General features: G+C 46.5%; 3 protein-coding genes across 3 annotated transcripts in view; 2 read left to right on the forward strand and 1 right to left on the reverse strand.

The window, feature by feature from the left end:
* Positions 1–6196, forward strand: part of LOC127003033 (transient receptor potential cation channel protein painless-like) — a 19246-nt gene extending 13050 nt beyond the window's left edge. Inside the window, exons 4-5 of the mRNA XM_050869390.1 lie at positions 270–436; positions 2191–6196. Coding sequence (XP_050725347.1) covers positions 270–436; positions 2191–4653 — 2630 coding nt within the window. The 3' untranslated portion in view covers positions 4654–6196. The remainder of the gene's footprint in view (positions 1–269; positions 437–2190) is intronic.
* Positions 6197–10089: 3893 nt separating this feature from the next.
* LOC127003035 (transient receptor potential cation channel protein painless-like) lies at positions 10090–17724 on the forward strand. The gene is made up of 4 exons (XM_050869392.1): positions 10090–10478; positions 11331–11414; positions 11982–12151; positions 12996–17724. Exons 1-4 carry the CDS (start codon positions 10439–10441, stop codon positions 15477–15479), a joined length of 2778 nt encoding a protein of 925 aa, XP_050725349.1. The 5' UTR covers positions 10090–10438; the 3' UTR covers positions 15480–17724.
* Positions 17725–18038: 314 nt separating this feature from the next.
* LOC127003034 (mitochondrial import inner membrane translocase subunit Tim21-like) lies at positions 18039–21813 on the reverse strand. The gene is made up of 6 exons (XM_050869391.1): positions 21657–21813; positions 20775–20955; positions 20263–20378; positions 19484–19602; positions 18862–18961; positions 18039–18469 (listed from the first exon to the last, which is right to left on the reverse strand). The coding sequence occupies exons 1-6, from the start codon at positions 21774–21776 to the stop codon at positions 18323–18325; spliced, it is 783 nt and encodes a 260-aa protein (XP_050725348.1). The 5' UTR covers positions 21777–21813; the 3' UTR covers positions 18039–18322.
* Positions 21814–22500: the final 687 nt, after the last annotated feature.

Raw genomic sequence — 22500 nt, forward strand, 5'->3', positions numbered from 1 at the left:
GTGTGTGTGTGTGTGTGTTTATAAAGTAAATGATGTTGGGTTTGTTGTTACGGTTGTGAATTATGTGCAAAAATATAATCTATCCATCTCAATGGAATGACAGAAAGGAAAAGCTTATGATAAGGACATTTAACTTTGCACACACATCAAAGGAATGGCAGAGGAAGGAATAGATTTCGATAAGGACATTGAACTCCACACACACACACACACACACACAACACACACAGACACACACACACACTTGTAATACCTCCCACCCTCCACAGGCGACGAGGACAAGCTCCGCCACGCCCTGAAGCACCTCCCCGACAAGGCCGTCAACTACATCTTCCCCTCGCCGGACTCCGCCACGGCCCTGCACCTCGCGGCCAAGAACAACTCCCTTGACCTCGTCACCGCCCTGCTGGAGGCCGCCGCGGACACCAACATCAAGGTGCGTGGGGGAGGAGGGGAGAAAGAGATGAAATGGCAGCAAGAGGAATGGAGGGAAGTAGATAAGACAGATGGATTGATAAATAGTAAGAGATGAATAAAAGTAAATAGAGGGGATCGAAGGAAGTGATACAGATAGATATATAGATAGATATAGATATTTATATACAAGGAGAGAGAGAGAGAGAGAGAGAGAGAGAGAGAGAGAGAGAGAGCAGGAGTAGGCGGTGGCTGAGTGGTTAGCGTGCTGGGCCAGTATTCATCACGCCATGGACAGCGTCGATTTGAATCCCCACGCTACCATCTGGGATTTTTCAGTCACTGCCGAATGGCCTAAGACTACCCACATGCTGTCCTGAAGACCACCCATCAACCCGGACTCTAGAAGAAACTGTCCAAGTGGATCAAGAATGAGTTCTGGGGGGCAGCATGAGCCAAGCATAACTGGCGCCACTATAAAAAATTGCCTGCGCCATAACGGCCGACCACCAGCTAGGCCCCTGAAGAAAGCCTACCTGCGCTATACCCTGAGATGTAGAAAAAAAAAATATATATATATATATATATATATATATATATATATATATATATATATATATATATATATATATATATATATATATATATATATATATATATATATATATATATTGGTGTATGGAGGGAAATATAAATGGATTGATAAATTCAGACAGACATGAAATACCGGTCGTAAGTCGAATCAATTATCAATCGAAAATTACATGAAAAAATAAAATATTCAAATGCGGATAATGCTGTGTTCCCGCGCCCTCTACCCCTAACTCCCTCTGTCCTCATGCGCTCGCCCTCGGTCAGAGGACCCTTAAGCACTCAACATCGTGCAATGTTATGCAATGGAGCTACTAAGTTTTGCCAAGATGGCGGTGTTAGCCATACACCCTGCCAAGGCGTTGCTCCAGGGGTTGTGTTCAACATTCCCAGGTTGTCATTCTCAGCTTCTTATTTCTCCCAATTTCAGCCTATATTCCGTCTCACCCATAAAACTAATGATACCTATTCATATCTATCGTTAAAAGTGTGAATTATAGAGGGTTTTGTGCAGTCATCAGAAATGGGAAAATCTAGTTTGGTGAGTACGATATCGTGGCATCCCTGGTTGTGTTGGGGGTGGACAGTGTAAACAAGGGACATGTCAGTTGCATGAGTGGCCAGTGTCACCTCTGCTACATTTTACCCTCTGTCAATGTTTCGTTCAACTATGATTGCTGTTTCCTGTAAATGGTCGCCTATAGAAGCTGGTGTAGGAATATTGTGAGGGGACTGTTGTTGTGGGGCACCATTTGCTAGACGACTGGTGTCTATTTAAATCTTTCTGTAAGCTTGGTAGGAAGAGCGGGAAATGAGTAAACGAACAGCTGCGCTACTCACGGCGAATTATTTGAAATGTCAACTCATTACCTAACTAAGCTGCAGGAATAATGTGAGGGGGCTGGTGCTGTGGGAAGACACTTTGCTAGTTGGCTGGTGTCTGCTAGATATAATGGTAAGCTTGGTAGGAATTGCGGGAAGTGTGTACAAAACAGCTGCTCTACCCAAGGCGATTTATTTGAATATTGACTCATTACTTAACCAAGCATTACTAATATTATTGCCCTGAACGTGTATAAATAGTCCCTTTTTGGAAATATTGTTCCCTTCACATCTTCACTAGTCTTGCATATTTCCAGGACCTGAAGAAATTGTTCCCCTCACTAAAGTCTTGCCCATTTCCAGGACCTCTCAGGGAAGAAGTACTGTCCCCTTCACTACGCTGCCGTGAATGGCAATGCGGAGGTGGCCAGCGTCCTCCTGAAGGAAGGTGCTAACCCCAACGCCAAGGATGGAGAGTTTAGCCGCACGGCCCTCCACCTCATCACCAACAAGTGGAAGACCAACGAGGACTCCTTCAAGGCCTGTTTGGACACTCTCTTGGCCTGCAACAAGACTCGCGTGGACATCCTGGACCAAAACAGCTGCTCTCCCCTCTTCCTGGCCGCCTCCAAGGGCTGGGAGTACATGGTGCGGCGGCTAATACTAAAGGGGGCGAACACCAAGGCGGCTTCTGGCAACAAAACCGCTGAGGATGTCATCAAGAAAAAGTTTCCTGACCTACTGGACTCCATTGACTTCTCTGCCATTGTCAAGCCACAGAGGCACTTCAGTGATGAGCTCTACGATGCGCTGAGCAACTCCGACATCGAGCTCTTCTGTGAGATCCTGGATGAGATCGAGAAAGATGAGTCGCAGTCCATGAAGTCAGCACTGGAGGAGGACCACGGGGAGTACACACTGCTGCAGTACGCATGCGAGAATGGACTGACGGACTTCGTGGAGGAGTTGCTGAAGCGTGGTGCTGACCCTTCACACGTGGACCAGACCAGCCAGATGAGCCCGGTCCTGTACGCCGCGCGGAACGGCTACTACAAAATACTCGACCTCCTGCTGCTGGCGTTGAGGGACCAGAAGCTTGAGAGGGCCGCCCTGAAACAGAGAGACCGCAGGAAGGAGACAGCGCTGCACAAGGTCGTCAAAAGGGAGTACGTCTCAAATTCTGAGGGCGTTAATTACTTCAAGTGTCTGGAGCTGCTGTTGGACAAGAAACGGTCGCTAGATCTGGATGCACAGGATGAGTTCGGATGCACAGCTCTGCATTACGCTGTTCTCTGCGATGACCAGAGCTTTGTGCGCGTCCTCCTCCTCAATGGGGCGCATTTGGGCATCAGGAACCAGTTTGGGACATTGGCCATCACTCGCATCCAGCCGTCGGTCCTGGAGGAGGTGCTCAATGACTGCATCAAGTACAGGAACAACGTGTCGGATCGGGAGTTTGAGATCATCCTCCACTACAGCATGTTGGCGCCCACACAAATGTCACAGCAACCGGAGACAGAGTGCCTGAGGTTCCTGAGTGGCTCACGCAAGCACCGACGCCTCCTCTTGCACCCTGTGATTGACACGTTCCTGTTCCTGAAGTGGCAGAGGATCCAGAAATACTACTACTTTAACATCCTTGTGTACACGGCCTTCCTCATCCTCCTGACGGCTTACATCCTTCTCTTCCACGGGACCTTCACACCCTCGACAACAAGCGGACAGAACGCCACACTCAGCAAAAGCATCCCAGACCCAATAAAGGACAATATGGCCCTGAAGATCAGCCTCAAAGTTCTTATCTTCATCTGCACCTTGTATATTGCAGTGAGGGAAGGAATTCAGTTCTATGTTTCCTGGAAAATGTACGTGATGAAGCTCGAGAACTGGCTTGAGATCTCGATAATCCTCCTGACCTGCACGGTGCTGTTCATGCCCATGGAGGTGGTGCCACAGCAGAGCGTGTGTGCCTGGCTGGTGTTGTTCTCGTGGATAGAGTTCGTGCTGCTGCTGGGGCGGCATCCATACCTGTCCATCTACATCACCATGTTCACCACGGTCACCAACAACTTTCTCAAATTCATTATAATGTTCTCCTTCATGGTGGTGGCCTTCAGCATCAGCTTCTACCTGGTGTTCCAAGTGGACGAGCACTTCACCACCTACTACAACTCCCTCCTGAAGACCATAGCCATGACCACCGGGGAGATTGAGTACACAGGGCTCCCCCTGGATGCCTTCCCTGTCTCCTCGCACCTTCTCTTTGTGGTCTTCGTGTTCCTCATCGTGCTCGTCCTCATGAACCTGCTCAATGGCCTGGCGGTGAGCGACATCCAGCAGATCCAGCAAGAGGCGGAGATTGTGAGCTACAGTAGCAGGGTAGAGCTGGTGTCCTACATCGAGTCGGTGTTCCTGGCAAGTCCACTGCATCAGATCTTCCCACGGTCACTGCGGTGCTGTGAGGGCGGCGAGGAGAAGGACGACTGCTCCTTCACGGCCTGTCTGGAGCAGCACAACCCCGCCATGAAGCTCCTCAACCGCCTGGGACGCCGCACGCTCATGTTCCAGACCTGTCTCCGCCGCAACCCAAGCATCTCCGTGTTCCCCAACCGTGGCAAGGACCGTTGGTACGTCTGTGAGTGCCACCGCTTTCAGCTGAAGGAGGCGCAAATCGAAGCGGCCAAGGACGTGGTGCTGGAAAAGGAGCATGCTGTGGCTAACCATCGCCTCTCAGGGCTTGAGTCTCGCCTGGATCAGTTGATGGCCGCAGTTTCGTCCCTCACAGAGAAGGTGGACAAACACGTCCTCTGCCCGTCCCCACAGTGACGCCATAGCACCCTGGCCGAGGTCGACACTTGATTTCTTGTTATGCTGAAGAATTTATGATGATTTTACCTCAGAGGAAGCAGTGAAGGGAAAACATTAAAAAAAATGGATAAATAAGAGAGTAAAACTGTCAATTCAAAAACAGAAAAGTGGTAGAAAATTCCAAAAGATCATTCAGAAATAGTCTGAGGTGTCATGATACTCCCTTCTTGAAAGAGAGCCTCTGGTACTCAAGAGCTCCAAGAGGATGCGACTTATAAGAGGGCAGTTGACACCTATCTTTCAGGTCCATAGGAGGTCTGGGCATGTATAGAGGACTCTGAAAGCATAAAGTAAGAGGACTGCATTGTTAGCTTGGTCCTTCTCTCTGACACATTACCGTGCCAGCTTTACTGTTGGAGACAAAGTAAATTAACATGTAGACACAAGACAGCCTATAGAAATTTAGGAAACAATGCATCATCACTAAAAGGCACATTCTTGAACATGTTTGGCTATTGAGCACAAAGATATATAGATGTCTGAAGATTGTTAAGCAGCATTCATACACCAAGTGGCTGATCCAAGTGCAAAGTGACTTAATAAAGGAATGATTATTTGCTTTGCTTGGCCTTGCACTGTAACATACTGAGCATTACAAACTGACTGAACGATTTATTATGAGGTGAATCTGTAGACCAAACAACTCATTACTGGATCAGACCTTCCCTCCATCCATAATTACTGATTAATTCTTATTATGCCTTTTTCATGAATAGACATAGTTTTAAGTGTCCTTCTATGATTAACGTGTGAGTAATAGTTAGATATATTTTACCACGATTCCTACGTTAGATATCTCATAAAGCTATTACTAAACAATTACTATAAGTACTATTTTTAATATGATTTTTAGTGCTATCATTATCTGGAGACAGGAAGGCCGGGCCACTCTCCAACATACTCTGTTCACATTAACTTGGCAAATTAGCCCCTTGCCTCTCTCTAATAGTGTGTGGCATTGACCAGTCCACAAAGGAGCCACACCCCCTATAACATACTCCATACTCTGTTCACACTAACTTGCCAAAGAAGCCCCTTGCCTCTCTCTAATAGTGTGTGGCATTGACCAGTCCACAAAGGAGCCACACCCCCTATAACATACTCCATACTCTGTTCACACTAACTTGCCAAAGAAGCCCCCTCCCCTTCTGCTAATAAGTGTGTATCATTGGTCAGTCCACAAGCAAGCTATAACCCTTCCCTACTTAGCTTGCTTGTGACCGGTGGATGCTGGGAAAGGTTGTACCCAAGCTGCTGAGGGCGGGGTTTATCAGCAGTGTTAGTATGAAGGGACTATGTTATCATTCTTTATAAAAGCAATATGTGTGTGCCATTAGGTGCAGTGTCTGGGTAATTATTAAGCCTTGAAGTACTTAATTCTAATGAGCCTTAATTTATTCTGTCAATGAGTTTGTCCATACACTTTGCTACGAGTGTTTCCTTTCCTCTATACATGAAGCTGTGATAATGCTGACCAAGCTGAATAAATACTACAATACCTCTTGGCTTTTCTGTTCCTTACTGTTTGGTAGTCCTCCCCCCCCTGCCCACCCTGTCCAAGCATATAGAGCAGGCTAGGAGTGGTGGTTAAGTTACACCAACTCATGCAGACTTACCAAAGACTCAGACAAAATTGGCTTACTATGAAGTGTGATGCCAATAAGAGTCTGGTAGTCGAAGGACAAAGTAGGACGTGCAGAAATGGGCTTAATGTACATCATTTCAGCTGAAGACTCAGGCGAGAATTGGCTTACTACGAGGGTGATGCCAGTAAGGTTGAGGTAGTCAGGGTCAGGAGGACATGTAGCAATGGGTTTCATCATTTCAGATTCAACAGGCTGTGAGAGGTAGATACCACTACTACTACGGCTACTTCTCTCTCTCTCTCTCTCTCTCTCTCTCTCTCTCTCTCTCTCTCTCTCTCTCTCTCTCTCTCTTTTCTACTATACTGCTTGTAGACATGTAGAAAAGTAGACACTGTAGCAGGACGCAGTGAAAGTGTTAATACAGTGCTCAACCCGCCCTTCTCCCCTTCCGGCTTTGAATATAGGAGGAGGAGGGGAAATGTAAAATAAATTTTAGTCAGTTCCATTTAGGCAGTTGCCGAGGTCCCTGCCACGTTGGTGGCGACTGGTAAAGACGTGCTCGGACTACACTGGCTGTTCCTTAAGGGGTGAGGGAGGCGGGCACACAGCACACTGGCTGTTCCTTAAGGGGTGAGGGAGGCGGGCACACAGCACACTGGCTGTTCCTTAAGGGGTGAGAGAGGCGGGCACACAGCACACTGGCTGCTCCTTAAGGGGTGAGAGAGGCGGGCACACAGCACACTGGCTGCTCCTTAAGGGGTGAGAGAGGCGGGCACACAGCACACTGGCTGCCTGCTTCTTTAAGGAGAGAGGCGGGCACACAGAGGCGGGCACACAGCACGCTGGCTGTTCCTTAAGGGGGTGAGAGAGGCGGGCACACAGCACACTGGCTGTTCCTTAAGGGGTGAGGGAGGCGGGCAGGTGATTTGGTGACACACTGTTATGACATTCGAGCTCAAACACTGATCCTCGCCTTCTCCGCTCGAGCAGGAGGTTGATGATGGTAAAAGATTTACCCCCTAAAAAGGGGGAACGGGCCTTAGGAGGATTACCTGGCTGATATTCCACCGTATAAAAATGCTCTCTCTCTCTCTCTCTCTCTCTCTCTCTCTCTCTCTCTCTCTCTCTCTCTCTCTCTCTCTCGTTCTCTCTCTCTCTCTCTCTCTCTCTCTCTCTCTCCTATTCATATTATCATTGAAAATAATGGTCATTATTGATATTGTTATTATTATTATTATTATTATTATTATTATTATTATTATTATTATTATCATTATTATTATTATTATTATTATTATTATTATTATTATTGCTATTATTATTATCATCACCCTCATCAAGATGTTACAAGTATGTTTTCGCAACCTACAAACGACCCGTACACAGCTAAGGCGTCCGACACAGCCTCTGTAACACCGCTGGACATGATGGAGGCTGACATGCTGTGTGTGTGTGTGTGTGTGTGTGTGTGTTATTAGCGTCGACAAATAAGCATGCATTAACACGCAGATCATGGATGTAAAGAGAGAGAGAGAGAGAGAGAGAGAGAGAGAGAGAGAGAGAGAGAGAGAGAGAGAGAGAAATTGAAATATTTATTGTTGTAAAGTACAACAAAGGGGGATGGCTGGTCTTGCAGACAACCCCCTGACTAGGCTAGTTACAAAAAAATAAAAAATCTCCATTGTACCAAAATACAAACACAAGTTGAGGTGAGTTAACAGAAAAAGGAATGGGAATCATCATCATCATCATCATTATTATTATTATTATTATTATTATTATTATTATTATTAGTAGTAGTAGTAGTAGCAGTAGTAGTAGTAGTAATAGTAATAGTAGTAGTAGTAGAAGGTTGCGAGGAGACGCAGAACCTTGTGTTGTTATGTTCTTGTGTTCTTAAACACTGATCCTCGCCTTTCCTGCCACGCCCGGAGGATTAGCTGGCCTCGTATAAAATTCTCTCTCTCTTTCAACACTGCTACTTCTACTACAACTACTACTACTACTATTACAAATATTCATACTGATACAACTACTTATTTTTTTTACAGCAAAGGAAACAGCTCAAGGGAAAAAAAGGAAACAATAATGAAAATGAAAGCCCGCTAATCACTGCTATATAAAAAAAGGGTTCAGAGGAGTGGCCAAAAGAGAGGTCAATTCCGAAAGGAGAGGTGTCCTGATACCCTCCTCTTGAAAGAGTTCAAGTCGTAGGCAGGAGGAAATACAGATGAAGGAAGATTGTTCCAGAGTTTACCAGCGTGAGGGATATAAGAGTGATGATGGTTAACTCTTGCATAAGGGATTTGGACAGTATAGGGATGAGTATGAGTAGAAAGTCGTGTTCAGCGGGGCCGCGGGAGGGGGGGAGGCATGCAGTTAGCAAGTTCAGAAGAGCAGTCAGTGTGAAATATCGATAGAAGATAGCAAGTGGGGCAACAGGGCGGCGGAATTTAAAAGGTAAGAGATTATCAGTAAGAGGAGGGGAGCTGATGTGACGAAGAGCCTGAGACTACTCTGTCCAAGAGAGGTGTGTGAGTGGAGACCCCCCCCCCCCCAACGTGAGATGTATACTCCATACGAGGGTGGACAAGGCCCCTGTATGTGGATAGTAATTGTGCGTGGGAAAAGAACTGGCGGAGACGATACAGGACGCCCAACCTCGAAGAAGCTGATTTAGTGAGAGAAGAGACGTGGTTTCCAGTTAAGATTTTGAGTTAAGGATAGACCGAGGATGTTTAGTGTGGAAGGTGACAGCTGAGTGTTGTTGAAGAATAGGGGATAGGAGTTTGGAAGATTGTGTCGAGTTGATAGGTGGAGAAATTGAGTTTTTGAGGCATCGGAAGACACAATTAAGGTTCCTTCTACCCCAATCGGAAATAATAGCAAGGTCAGAGGTTAAGCGTTCTGTAGGCTCCCGTCTAGAGTCTTGTAATGCCTGTTTTGAGAGTCTTATATTGAAAGAAGTTGAATAATGCAATACTACTAATACTGCACTTGAACCGTAATGTAAAGAAAAAAAAAAAAAACGTGACTTGGCTCCTTTATCAGTGATGTATTGAGAGCTTTGCAGATTAGCACATGATAAGGAGTGATCTGTCAGGTGACGAGAAGGCATACCTGTCAAGTCTTACGTAATCTCGGTGATTTTCAAGTCTTACGGCGTAAGTTGAAAATCTTACGTTTTTTCTCCGCTTGCGATGTGTTTTTAATGTTTGTTTTAAACAATTTGAAATATATCGTGCGCGCCATATTTAAATTCATGTGAGCGTGCTGAGTAACGGTTACTGTTACGGTTAGTGTGTGGGGGGTGGGGGGAGGTACCTCGTGCACCCTGCCTGAGTCCGTCGGCACCATACCTGCCAAGTCTTTCGTTTTTTTACACAAACTGATGGTCTCTAACGCAATATCTTATGGCAAGACACCACTGTAGCTTGACAGGTATGAGAAGGTGGTGGTGGCGGTAGGGGTGGTGGGGGTGGGGGGGTGATGGTGGTGGTGGTGGTGGGCGTGCCGTACAAAGATGTCGCTCCCTTGCCTTGCCGTGCGCTGCCACCCTTGTAGACGTGAAGGAAAGGAGGCAGTGTGGCAGGACGCGATAGAGGTGTTGATGGTGTTGTTGGTTATCATTATCATTATTATTTTTTATTATAACCATTATTATTGATATCACTATTATTTCTATAATATTATTATTATTATCATTATCCTCGTCATCCTCCTGTTACTATAGTGTTTCTTTACAAACGACCCGCACACAGCTAAGGCGTCCGCTTGGCTGGAGGGATGGGGGGGTGGGGAGGAGCCTTCGCCTTTGCTGTCCTTCATCTTCCACCTTTGATTAGATAGTTAGTGTAGCTTGTCACAAACAGCCTCGTAAGGACCAGCAGGTCTGCTGTTGTTTGTTCTTCCTTTGTGTTCCTTTGTGTTCCTCCTCCTCCTCTCTTTTGCGCCATAGCGGGAGGATGAGGAGGAGGAGGAGGAGAAAAAAGTGGAAGAGAACTACACATTTGTGATAGACAAATATAAAATAACCACTGCTGATAAGACAGTGAGTCACCGGAGAGCAGACCTAGACAGCGTTAATCCGTCACGATATATATAAGCTTGCCTGATATGAGGGCAGCGAGTGAAGGCGTGTGAGGGAGAAGAACAAGATGTCCGAAAATGAACCTCTCAATACCACGGACGACAAGGGTGAGTTAGTTCTGCAGTTTTTGGGTAGTTTAATTAAGGTAGTTTTGGAACACGCAGTGAAGTGTGTGGGTAAGGCAAGTGTAAGTGTTCCGGCATCGTGTGGTGTTGGCCTGACAAGGGACACGGAGAGACAGGACAGCAGGTGGACAAAAGGTGACAGAGTGGGACATGGCAATGGTCAGGACACGTAGGCAGGAAAGAGGACAACAGAGGGGTGAACCGGAGGAGGAGGAGGAGGAGGAAGGGAATTAATATCTACGGAAACTATACACATCACAGTTAGAATAAATCCTCCTCCTCCACTTTCTGTTACTACTACTGCTACTGCTGCTGCTGCTACTACTACTACTACTACTACTACTACTACTACTACTACTAATAATAATAATAATAATAATAATAATAATACCTCTCTCTCTCTCTCTCTCTCTCTCTCTCTCTCTCTCTCTCTCTCTCTCTCTCTCTCTCTCTCTCTCTCTCTCTCTCTCTAAGACAAACAGAGAACAAAAAGAAAAATGATAAGAGAGAGAGAGAGAGAGAGAGAGAGAGAGAGAGAGAGAGAGAGAGAGAGAGAGAGAGAGAGAGAGAGAGAGAGAGAGATAACAAGCAAAGTAAAAGAGTGTCACCCAACAAGTGCTGGAGGTCGGGCAGACAGAGGACCAGGCAGAGAGGAAAAGCATTCGTGGGAGCGCCGACACCAACACCAGGCAGGGGGAGGACGCTGGGAAGGGTTCGGGCTGGCAGGGAACAGTAACGGCTGATGGTGGTGATGGTGACGACGATGACAATGATGATAACTTGCTACAGCCTCCACTCCTAACTCCCCCCCCCTCCTCTCCCAATATCTTTCAGGCCGCGCGGCGCAAGGGGGCGGCGCCGCGGGAGGTGGCGACGAGGCCTACTTTAAACAGGAGCTGCTGACGGCGGTGGAGACAGGTTAGTGCGCGCCTTGCCTAAGTGCTTCTCTCACACATCACACATCAAAGGAATGACTGAGAGGAAGAGTTTGATCGTGATGAGGGCAAGTAACTACACACACACACACACACACACACATACACACACGTATCTATATCTCTCCGTCATCTAAAATATGTGTATCTATCTAATTGTATCTATCTGCATGTCTATCCGCATCAATCTACCTATCATTATTACTTGGATAACAAAATATCTCTACGTGTATCTGTATTTTCATATCTATCCATGTAATAGGAATGGCCAAGGAAGGAAGAGCCCGTGATAAGGGCGTTTCTACAGAGCAGGAGGCAGCTCAAGGGTAGACAAGATAAAGAATAAACAAAAAGCCCGCCGGCGCCGCTCCTGCAAAGAGTTGATGGCAAGGAACGAGGGTCAAAATACAATGGAAAGGTGTCGTGACTCCCGATGCTCACCTTGAAAGTGTTAAAGTAGCGATGAAGGGAAGGCCCTTTGAAAGCGTTCAGTGGTAGGTCGGTTGAAATACAGACAAAGGAAAACTGTATTCCCTCCAACCCTTCACAGGCGACATGGATGAGCAACGCCTGAGCAACGCACTGAAACACCTTTCCAAAGAGGCCATCAACGAAGCCTTCCCCAGGTTGCCCTACGCCGCCCTGCACCTCGCGGCCAAGAACAACTTCCCCAAGCTGGTGACCGCCCTGCTAAAGGCCGGAGCGGACTCCAACATCCAGGTGCTGTGCAGGGGTGACATGACAGTAGGAGGAATGAACGGAGGGAAGTAAAAGGATAGAGAAAGTAAGAGATATGAAACATGAATAGCAGACTGGGAGGGAAGTGATAGATACAGAGATGGATAGATAGATAGATAGATAGATAGATATAGAATCATAAAGAGAGAGAGAGAGAGAGAGAGAGAGAGAGAGAGTACAAACAGACTGAGATGAAATAAGAGTGAGAGGAAGGAAGGAAGTAGACAGACAGAAAGATAAACATGAACAGACAGAGTAGGAAGAGAGGGAAGTAGATATAGGGATAGAGACAAGATAAGAGAAGGGAGATAGATAGATAAGGAGACAGAGGAAGTGGATGCCACAACCTTAGCCACAGGACGGAAGCTCTGTAACTCCTTTCCACGGTCGTTCCAGCCATTCAGAACACACTCCTACGCACCCTCCTTCCCTTCCGCCATCCCATCCTGACACACAGCATACGCACGTGACTTTCTTCCCTATATACATATTCACTACAGGCGAATGTTTCCTGGACATGAAGAAGCATTGTCCCCTCACACCATTACTAGAGTCTTGCATATTTCCTGGACCTGTCAGGGAGGAAACACTGTCCCCTGCACACCCCCACTACTGCCTTGTGTATTTCCAGGCCCAGAATAAATGATCCCCATCACACCATTAATACAGTCTTGCATATTTCCAGGACTTGTCATGAGGAAAATACGTAGTTCCCATCCAGAAATAGTGTTCCCTTGTAGAAGTACTGCCCCCTTCACAAGTACTCTTGCATATATCCAAGACCTGAATATTTTTTTCCCTTCACTAAAGTCTTGCCCATTTCCAGGACTTCTCATGGAAGAAGTACAATCCCCTTCACCATGCCACCAAGAGTGGACACGCGGAGGTGGTCAAGGCCCTCCTGGAGAAAGGCGCCGACCCCAACGCCAAGGAAGGGGAGTTCGGCGACACGGCCCTCCACCTCCTTACCAATAAATGGGACACCAAAGAGGACTCCTACAAGGCCTGTCTGGACGCCCTCCTCTCCAACGACAAGACCCACGGGGACATCCTGAACATAGAGAAACAGTCTCCGATCTTCCTGGCTGCCTCCAGAGGCTGGGAGTACATGGTGGAGGAGCTTATATACAAGGGGGCGAACTACAAGGCGACTTATGCTAACGAAACCATTGAGGATCTTATCAAGAAGAAGTTCCCTGGCTTGTTGGCCTCTATCAACACCAACGCCATCGTTAAGCCACCGAGGCATCTCAGGGAGGAGCTCTTTAAAGCTCTGATCTGCCCCAACATTGAACTCTTTCGGGAGATCATGGACGAGATTGAGGAAGACAAGTTGCAGTCCATGAAGTCAGTGCTGGAGAATGACCATGTGCACGGGAAGTACACGCTGCTGCAGTATGCATGTGAGAAAGGATTGACGGACTTCGTGAAGGAGTTGCTGAATCACGGTGCTGACCCTTCACAGGAGGACAAGACCAACAAGATGAACCCAATCCTGTACGCAGCACGGAATGGCTTCTACAAGATACTCAAGCTCCTGTTGCTGGCGCTGAGGAACCAGGATGACCCGAACACAGATTTCACGAAGGTGAGGGCCGCCCTGAAGAAGACAGATGACAGGGGGGAGACGGCTCTGCACAAGGTAGTCAAGAGGGAGTATGACAATAAAGGCGAAGGCGTTGATTACTCCAAGTGTCTGGAGCTGCTGCTGCTGGACAAGAAACGGTTGCTGGACCTGGATGTGCAGGAGAACTTTTTAAAAGATATGGATGAGCATAAAAAGTTCATGGACAAGGAGAAATGTTTGGTGGATCTGGATGCACAGGATAAGTACGGGTTCACGGCTCTGCATCACGCTGTTTACTTTTACGACCAGAGCTTTGTGCAAAAGCTCCTCCTTAATGGGTCAAGTCTCAGCATCAAAAACAAGTTTGGAACGCTGGCCATCACCAGCATCCAGCCGATGGTCCTGAAGAAGATACTCAACAACTGCATCGAGTCCGAGAAAAATGTGTCCGACCTTAACTTTGAGATCACTCTCCACTATGGCATGTTGGCACCCAAACAGACGGAGATGCAGTCGGATATGGAGATAATGAGGTTCCTGAGTGACTCACGCAAACACCAACGCCTCCTCCTACACCCTGTGATTGACACGCTCCTGTTCCTGAAGTGGCAGAGGATCCAGAAATACTACTACTTTAACATCCTTCTGTATATGGCCTTCCTCATCCTCCTGACAGCTTACATCCTTCTCTTCCACGGGACCTTCACACACTTGACGGATGATGACCCAAGTGAACAGAATGCCACAGCCAGCACAAGCTTGCCAGACCCAACAAAGGCCAATGTAGCCCTCAAGATTAGCCTCGGAGTCCTTATCTTCATCTGCATATTATATCTTATAATACGGGAAGGGATACAGATCTCTATCTCTTGGAGACGGTATGTGAAAAGCCTGAAAAACTGGCTTGAGATCTCAATAATCCTCCTGACCTGCACGGTGCTGCTTATCCCCATCATTCCCGTGGAGATGGCATCACAGCAGAGCGTGTGTGCCTGGCTGGTGCTGTTCTCGTGGATAGAGGGCATGCTGGTGCTGGGGCGGCATCCATACCTGTCCATCTACATCACCATGTTTACCACGGTCGCCAAAAACTTTCTCAAATTCATTTTCATGTTCTCCTCCATGGTGGTGGCCTTCAGCATCAGCTTCTACCTGGTGTTCCAAGTGAACGGGTACTTCACCACCTACTACAACTCCCTCCTCAAGACCATAGCCATGACCACCGGGGAGATTGGGTACACAGAGCTCCCCCTCGACGCCTTCCCCGTCTCCTCGCACCTTCTCTACGTGACATTCGTGTTCCTCATCGTGCTCGTCCTCATGAACCTGCTCAATGGCCTGGCAGTGAGCGACATCCAGAAGATCCAACAGGAGGCGGAGATCCTGAGCTCCAGGAGCAGGGTGGAGGTGATATCCTATATTGAGTCTGTGTTACCAGCCAAACTGCTGCTCAAGAACTTTCGGGAGTCATCGCAGCACTGTGAGGGTGGCGAGAAGGACAACCGCTCCTTCACACCCTGCCTGGAGCAGGACAACCCCATCATAAAGTTCCTCAACCGCATGGGACACTGCATGCGTATGTTCCAGACCTGTCTTCACCGCAGCCCAAGCATCACTCTGTACCCAAACAGCAGCGAGAAGCGCTGGTACATCTGTGAGTGTGGCTGGTTCCAGCTGAAGGAGGAGCAGATTGAAGCAGCCAAGGATGTGGTGCTAGAGCAGGTGAAAAAAGAAGAAAACTAAGCAAGCAAAACTATTGCTTCCCCCCAAAAGTGGTAGAGTATTCCAAAAGATCATTCCGAAACAGTTTGAGGCGTCTTGATGCTTCCATCTTGAAAGGGAGGCTAAAGTACATGAGAGCTCCAAGAGGACACGCTGCACGCCTAACAAGAGGACATTTGACACCTAACTTTCAGGCCCAGAAGAGGTCTGGGCATGTAAAGAGGATTTTGAAAGCATATAGTAAGAGGACTGCTGTGCTATCTTGGTCCTTCTTTCCAACACATAACTGTACTGGCTTTACTGTTGGAGACAGAGTAAATTAACATTTAGACACACGACAGCTTAAGAAATGTATAATATGGTGCATTATCATTAAAAGACACATCACTGAACATGTTTGGCTATTCAACACGTACATATAGAGATGTCTAAAAAGACTGTTAACTAGCATTCCTACACCAAGTAATGGATCCATGTGCAAACTACACATTAATTTGAGTATTTGCTTTGCTTGGCCTTGCACTGTAACATACTGAGCCTTACAAACTGACTGAACAATTTATTATGAGGAAAATCTATACATCAAGCAGCTGATATAAGAAGCCATCCATGTGCAATAAATAAAATAATTAAATAAATGTCATATTGATTAATTGCTTGTAGTAGCTTGGCCTTGCACTGTAACACAGCAAGCATTATAAACTTGAAGGATTTGTTATGAGGTGAATCTGTAGACCAACCAGCTCATTGATGGATCTGGCAAGAACTGGCTTAATAAGACAGGTGATGCCAATAAGGGTCTGATAGTCAGGGTCAGGGTAGGACAAGTAGCAATGGGTATCAATTTCATCACTTCAGATCCAACAGACAGAAGAGATAGATAGGCAGAACATGGAGAATTGAGTAGAAAGGGAGAATTTCTGAAACAATACAATTTTTTTCTGTAAATATTTATTCTTTCAAACCTGCATAATATATACATTGATAAAAACAAATGCTCTGACTTCCACACGATGACGGCCTTCATTCCATATTTTCAGACACTTTCAGCTCTCAAAACAAATACATTTCCAAAGGCCACAAAGGAGATGTGTTGGATTCTCATGAATGTTTTTAGAATCACGGTGCAGAAGCCTTATCAAACTATCCCTCCCATAAAGGCTCATAAACCTATCATTGGCATTACCCACAACCACCTCTACAAAAGACTAATCTAATGCGGGTGTGTGAACCCCAAAACGTTATATAATACAGGCCGATTATATAATTAGTTACAGCCGCCAATGTCTCCTGCTGAATGTATCTGTGAAATTCTGAAACTACTTAATTTTACTGTTGATATTTGTCTTTCACACCCACACAAAACTTATCCCCCAAAGAAAACAAAACAAAACTTCCTCGCAATGGCAGCTTTCGTTACAGCGGCGATCGTGTCTCCTGTCGGGTGTGTGTTAGTGAAAATTAAGTAGAAAAGGAGAAACTCTAAAACTGTACAAAATTTTACTGTTAACCCTTCGACGGCGGTGGAACTCTATAAAGGAGTCCAAAGTTCAGTCAGTCAGTTTTGTATGGCAGAAATATAACAATACTTCCAGATCACGGTAGAATCTATATCTAGACGATAGTTAAAACATCCATTATGCGGCGTAACTATGCTACGGTCCTAAGGTTGGCAGTGACTGTAATAGACCATTCATTTTGGGGGAGCAGCTCTTCAAGTACTGCTGCCATCTAAGGGTTAAAATCTATTCCCCTTAGTAACAGCAGCACCAGCTTCAAACCAGCCTGAGCCACACCCACTACCAGTTCTTAGAGGCACAGAGGCTTATAACACAACCAAAGAGAACAGCAATGACAGTCTTGGTACACCAGCAATAATAGCCTTAGTAATACCGATGACAGCCTTTGAACCAGCCTGAACCACACCCACTGCCAGTTCTTAGAGGCACAGAGGCTTATAACACACCAAAGAGAACAGCAATGACAGCCTTGGTACTACAGCAATAATAGCCTTAGTAATACCGATGAGAGCCCTTGAACCAGCCTTAGCCACAGCCTTTGCATCAAGTACTTAGAGGTATAGAGGATTGTCACATAACTGGAGAAGAAAACAGTAATGACAGCCTTAGTGTTACCAGGAGGAACAACAACGACAGCCTTTGAATCGCCTTTAGTCCCACCCACTGCAAAGAAAAGAACATCACTGACAGCCCTTGTGTTATTGGCAGGAACAGCCTTTGCTTCACCTTTAGTCACACCCACTGCATGAAGTTCATGGAGATACTCACTTGAACAAAACCAAAAAGAAGAACATCACTGACAGCCTTAGTGTTATCGGCAGGAACAGCCCTTGCTTAAACCTTAGTCACACGCACTGAATCAAGTTTGTAGAATTATCACACTGACTCAATCAAAACCAAAGAAAAGAACACGAACGAGAGACTAATCAAGCTTGTAAAGGCATTGACTTAACTCGTCCGCTGTGACTGGCACGGATTTCGCTTTCACTGGTAGCCTGGTAACATACAGTCCCAGGTCTTTCTATGCCTCTGTGGAGGATAGTGGAGTGTTTCCCATGTGGTATTGGTGTGTTGGATATCCCCTCACAAGGTGCAGGACTTTACATTTTTCTTCATTGAATTGTAGCAGCCACTTTTTGCTCCATTCCTGTAGCTTGGTGAAGTCTTCTTGTAGGAAATCCACAGTCAAGGGGTTAAAGAAAACAAAGAAAAGAACATCAACCAGAGACTAATCGAGTTTGTAAGCTATTGACTTAAAGTAAACCAATGAAAATAACATCAATGACAGCCTTAGTACTATCAGCGACAATTGCCAGAGTCGCAGCCTTAGCCACAGCCTCAGTGTCAGACGTGCAGGGGCAAGGGGGTGTCCTGGGCCTCCCCCGCTGCGCCAAAGAGTGTCTCCCGGTTGTCCTCGATCACAATGACCTCGTGCGGGTAAGAGTCCAGCTGAACGAAGAGGTACCGGAAGGCCCACCCGCCCCCAGGGGTCTACCGAGGTGGGGAGAGAGAGAGAGAGAGAGAGAGAGAGAGAGAGAGAGAGAGAGAGAGAGAGAGAGAGAGATTTTGTTTAGTATTTCAATTTCCATATCAAACTAAATAAGACTGAAAGCAAAGATTTGGAAGTTTAAATTACTACTACTGTTACTATCATTACTACTACTACTACTACTGCTACAACTACTACTATTACCTACTACTACTGCTACATCTACTTTAATTACTACCTCTACAACAAAAACTACTACTATTATGACCACCCATATAATAATACCCTCCTCACCACCACCACCACCACCACTACTACTACTACTACTACTACTACTACTACTACTACTACTACTACTACTACTACTACTACTACTACTACTACTACTGCTGACCTCCCTGGCGTCGCCGTGAGCTGTGGCTGTCCTTCGGGGTCCTTTGAGGTGGAACTTGATGCGGAAACCTTTGCTGCCGTCAACCTCGTAACCCATGTGGCTGTGGGGTCAAGGAGTTAGGTTATTACTATCATTATCATTATTATTGAGGCTCATGAAAGTTTGTCGAGGGAAAATAAAAAATGACAGACCCAAACAGTCCCCTTGATGAGCAGACATGGATAGGAAAAATAAAAGAATGACAGTTAAGGAAGGAGAAGAATGACGGAGAAAAAAAATACAAGAAGGGAAAAAACAATGCCTAGTGAAATGATAGGTGGGTTGGGTATATAGGTTAATATATAGGTGAATATATAAATGAATAAATGAAATATGTAAATGAAAATATATAGATACATTAAATACAACAAAGAACATGAAGTGCAGAGAAAAAGGAGTAATAACAGCAACAATAAATAGATAAAAAATAAATGCAAATATATTGATAAGGTAAAAAGAGCAAAGAAGATGAAGAACATGAAAATATGGAGCATGAATACCATTACTACTACTACTACTAATAATAATAATAATAATAATAATAATAATAATGAGTCAGAGAGAGCACATCCTTCCCCCTCACCTGATGTGTGTGCGACGGCCTCTCCGACTCTCCTCCCCGAACCCCTTTATGGCATCTCCAAGGAAGTCTGTAACTCTGGGGTGGGCGCTGCACTTCTCCACCGCAGCCGTGTACACCGTCTGCCGGCAACACGGTAAGCTCATCATCATCATCATCATAATCATCGTCATTATCATATGTCTTATGGTCAGAGTGGCTTTTTGATGAAGATATTAACATGTCGAGGAGGGATGCAGAAGAAGATATATGGGAGGACAGTGGGAGAAATGAGGAAGGGAAGGATAGAGGGAGAGAAAGAAGAAGGGGTGCAGAAGCCTTGTCAATCTATCACTAGGACCATAAAACTACCCATCAAAATACCTATAACTATCTCTACAAAAGCCTCTTCAAATGTGGGTATGTAAGCCCTAACATGTTTTAAGAATTTGGGTTTAAGAATACTGCACTAGAGATGTCCAGTGACTGTCCTTGTTCATACTTTTGACAACACTCCAGCCCCTCCCTCAGGCACTCCTAGGTCGTGGCCGCATATATATGAAGTGTCAGCATGATTGGCACTTCCCCGAGCCGCTGAGCCGTGGGTGACCAGCGGGCCATAACTCAAACTAACCACATAATCCTCTTCTAATTATTCTCAATTTATTTACCAGCAGAAAGTACCTGGAGAGAAGGAAACTAATCTAATGTAATGTAACTTAACCCAATCTAACCTAATCTAAACCAGACCGAGTGCTGAACCTTGTTACAATTCCGATATATGTGTCCCAGCCAGTGCATACCTGTGGTGAGAAGGAGGAGAGGAGCTCCCTGAAGATGGTGTACATCATGAGGCCAGTGACCCCAATGCCCACCAGCACCACGGCGGTGTAGGTGGTGGTGCGCGTTGCCTCCCGGGCTGTGTGGACGGTAGGATGTGATGGTGTGAGGGTGTGAGGGCAGGAAAAGGAAAAACTTTAAAAAAAAATTGGAAATAATGAAAAATGAAAAAATATTCAAGGGTTTGATGATTGAATTCCCAGTTCAGTAATCTAAAGGCAACTTCTAAACATTTTTTTGCCTTGTTAAACTATCAAACAGTGAATGGACTGTCAATGAGTCTTTACATGGATAGATAGATATTTGCTCATGAAAATCTATTTAAAAAAATACATAATATCAATCACTCATGGAAGTTTATGTTAATCAGTAATTAACAAAAGTATCAAGTGCCTATAGAATTTTAAGAGAAACCTACATACACACACATACAAATAGACAAAAAATTGCTACTTTTTAGAGCTTTTCAACCGACCTTTGTGAGTGAAGCCTTCTCCTCCCTGCGGCCTGACATGCTTGGACAGGTTCTTGCCAGCCGCTGAGGGTTGGCCGAGGGAGAGTAGACGCACGGCCCAGGTGTGGCCCCCAAGCAGCCGCGATGCCACACAGCGGCGGCACACCTCCCGGGGCAGCAGGAGCATGGCTGGCAACTGGCTCTGTGGATGGCAGTGTTGGGGGAGGAGGGCTGGGAGGGAAAGTGTTGGGTGAAGGAGGACTGGAGAGCAAGGTAGGGAGGAGGAGGAGGGAGGAGGGCTATGCAAGAAGCGTCTGGAGGAGGAACGATGGGTGAGATGTCTTGGGGGAGGAGGGTTGGGGGAGGAGTCTTTGGAGGAGGAGTGTTAGGGGGAGGAGGGTTAGGGGGAGGAGTCTTAGGGGAAGGAGGGTTGGGTGAAGAATGCTGGGGAAAGGAGGGATTGGTAAGGAGTGTTGGGGGATGGAGGGCTGGGTGAGAAGTCTAGGGGGAGGAGGGCTGGGTGAGTAGTCTTGGGAAGAGGAGGGATTGGTGAGGAGTGTTTCGTGGACAGGCAGATAGGAAGGAGGAGGAGGAGAAGGGCTATGTAAGGAGCGTTAGGAGGAGGATTGGAGGAGGAGGGCTGGGTGATGTGTCTTGGGAGGAGGAGGAGGAGGTAGTGTATAATCTCTTCCCTTTCTATTGGTCTGGACGTGTGAGGGGAGCCGTGACACTGACCCAAGGAATTCCCATTAGAAAACTATGAAATTCCCCACAGCACCGGTTCTCCTTTCGCCTCTTCAGTTTATTTTTCCCACCCTGCTCTAACTCCTCTCGCCTCCCTCATGCCCCTCTCCATACACATCTGCTCACCATTACACAGGCTCGCCGTGCCCGTATACTCACCAGTGTGTGCCCAGAAGAATGCCACAGGTGACCATTGACCAAGGCGCCGCTCAGCTCCCACGCCGTCCACCAGCTGACTTTGTTTACATCCGAGCATCGTTGCCAGATTGACGCACCCATACACTGTCGCACCCATACAGATTGATTGATTGATAATTAATTGTTGCAGGTAAACAACAAGGGAGAAGGGAGGAACATGCCATCCCAACCCCCTGGCAGGACAGTGTGTGATTATACAACTATTAATACATGTGTAGGGAGCACCATGAAACTAAAAAGATACAATGGTAGGAATGAATGCACAACAAGGCAGGGGGGCGGTACCTGCCGGCCTCCCCCTGGACAAGAAGAAAATAAAATGTGGGGACAGAGAAGGACATCGCCCAAGCACTAGATGGGAATGAATACAGAGAGAGAGTAAATAGTCCTTAAAGTAGAATACTGCAGAAATCACAGCCTAGTAGCTATAGCACGGCAGTAGTTCAGGCTGCCACACACTGCATCACCACCTTGGTGCAAACTGAGCATGTTCTTTGAGGATAGCAGGGAGGACATCATGGTTCAGGAGCCAACAAATTGTCTGGGGCAGGTCAAGGCAGTCCCGTGGTTTAAACTTAGCAATGAGAGGGCATTCCATGACAGTGTTGCAGTGTGTGGCCCCTCGGCCTGGCACAAACGTGCAGCAGACACCAGGGGAGTTACTAACCTCCCAGTAGTACCTATAGCCTAGCCTAAGACTCATTGCTACCACATCCTGAGGGGCACTGTGTCGCCCATAGGGGTAAACACAGCGCTGGGAGACACTAATATAGTGGAGGCTGCTGGCGCTGCCAGTGTCACAGCA

The sequence above is a fragment of the Eriocheir sinensis genome, chromosome 24, assembly GCF_024679095.1.
Source record: "Eriocheir sinensis breed Jianghai 21 chromosome 24, ASM2467909v1, whole genome shotgun sequence".
In the NCBI taxonomy this organism is placed as follows: domain Eukaryota; kingdom Metazoa; phylum Arthropoda; class Malacostraca; order Decapoda; family Varunidae; genus Eriocheir; species Eriocheir sinensis.

Excerpts from the sequence above, each read along its gene's own strand:
- LOC127003035 (XM_050869392.1), top strand. The coding sequence starts at position 10,439 with ATGTCCGAAAATGAACCTCTCAATACCACGGACGACAAGG. Across the intron at positions 11,415-11,981 it reads GCTGACGGCGGTGGAGACAG|GCGACATGGATGAGCAACGC; the intron begins GTTAGTGCGCGC and ends AACCCTTCACAG. Across the intron at positions 12,152-12,995 it reads GAGCGGACTCCAACATCCAG|GACTTCTCATGGAAGAAGTA; the intron begins GTGCTGTGCAGG and ends GCCCATTTCCAG.
- LOC127003034 (XM_050869391.1), bottom strand. The coding sequence starts at position 21,776 with ATGGGTGCGTCAATCTGGCAACGATGCTCGGATGTAAACAAAGTCAGC. Across the intron at positions 19,603-20,262 it reads TCTCCTCCTTCTCACCACAG|ACGGTGTACACGGCTGCGGT; the intron begins GTATGCACTGGC and ends TGTTGCCGGCAG. Across the intron at positions 18,470-18,861 it reads CTCACGGCGACGCCAGGGAG|ACCCCTGGGGGCGGGTGGGC; the intron begins GTCAGCAGTAGT and ends CCACCTCGGTAG.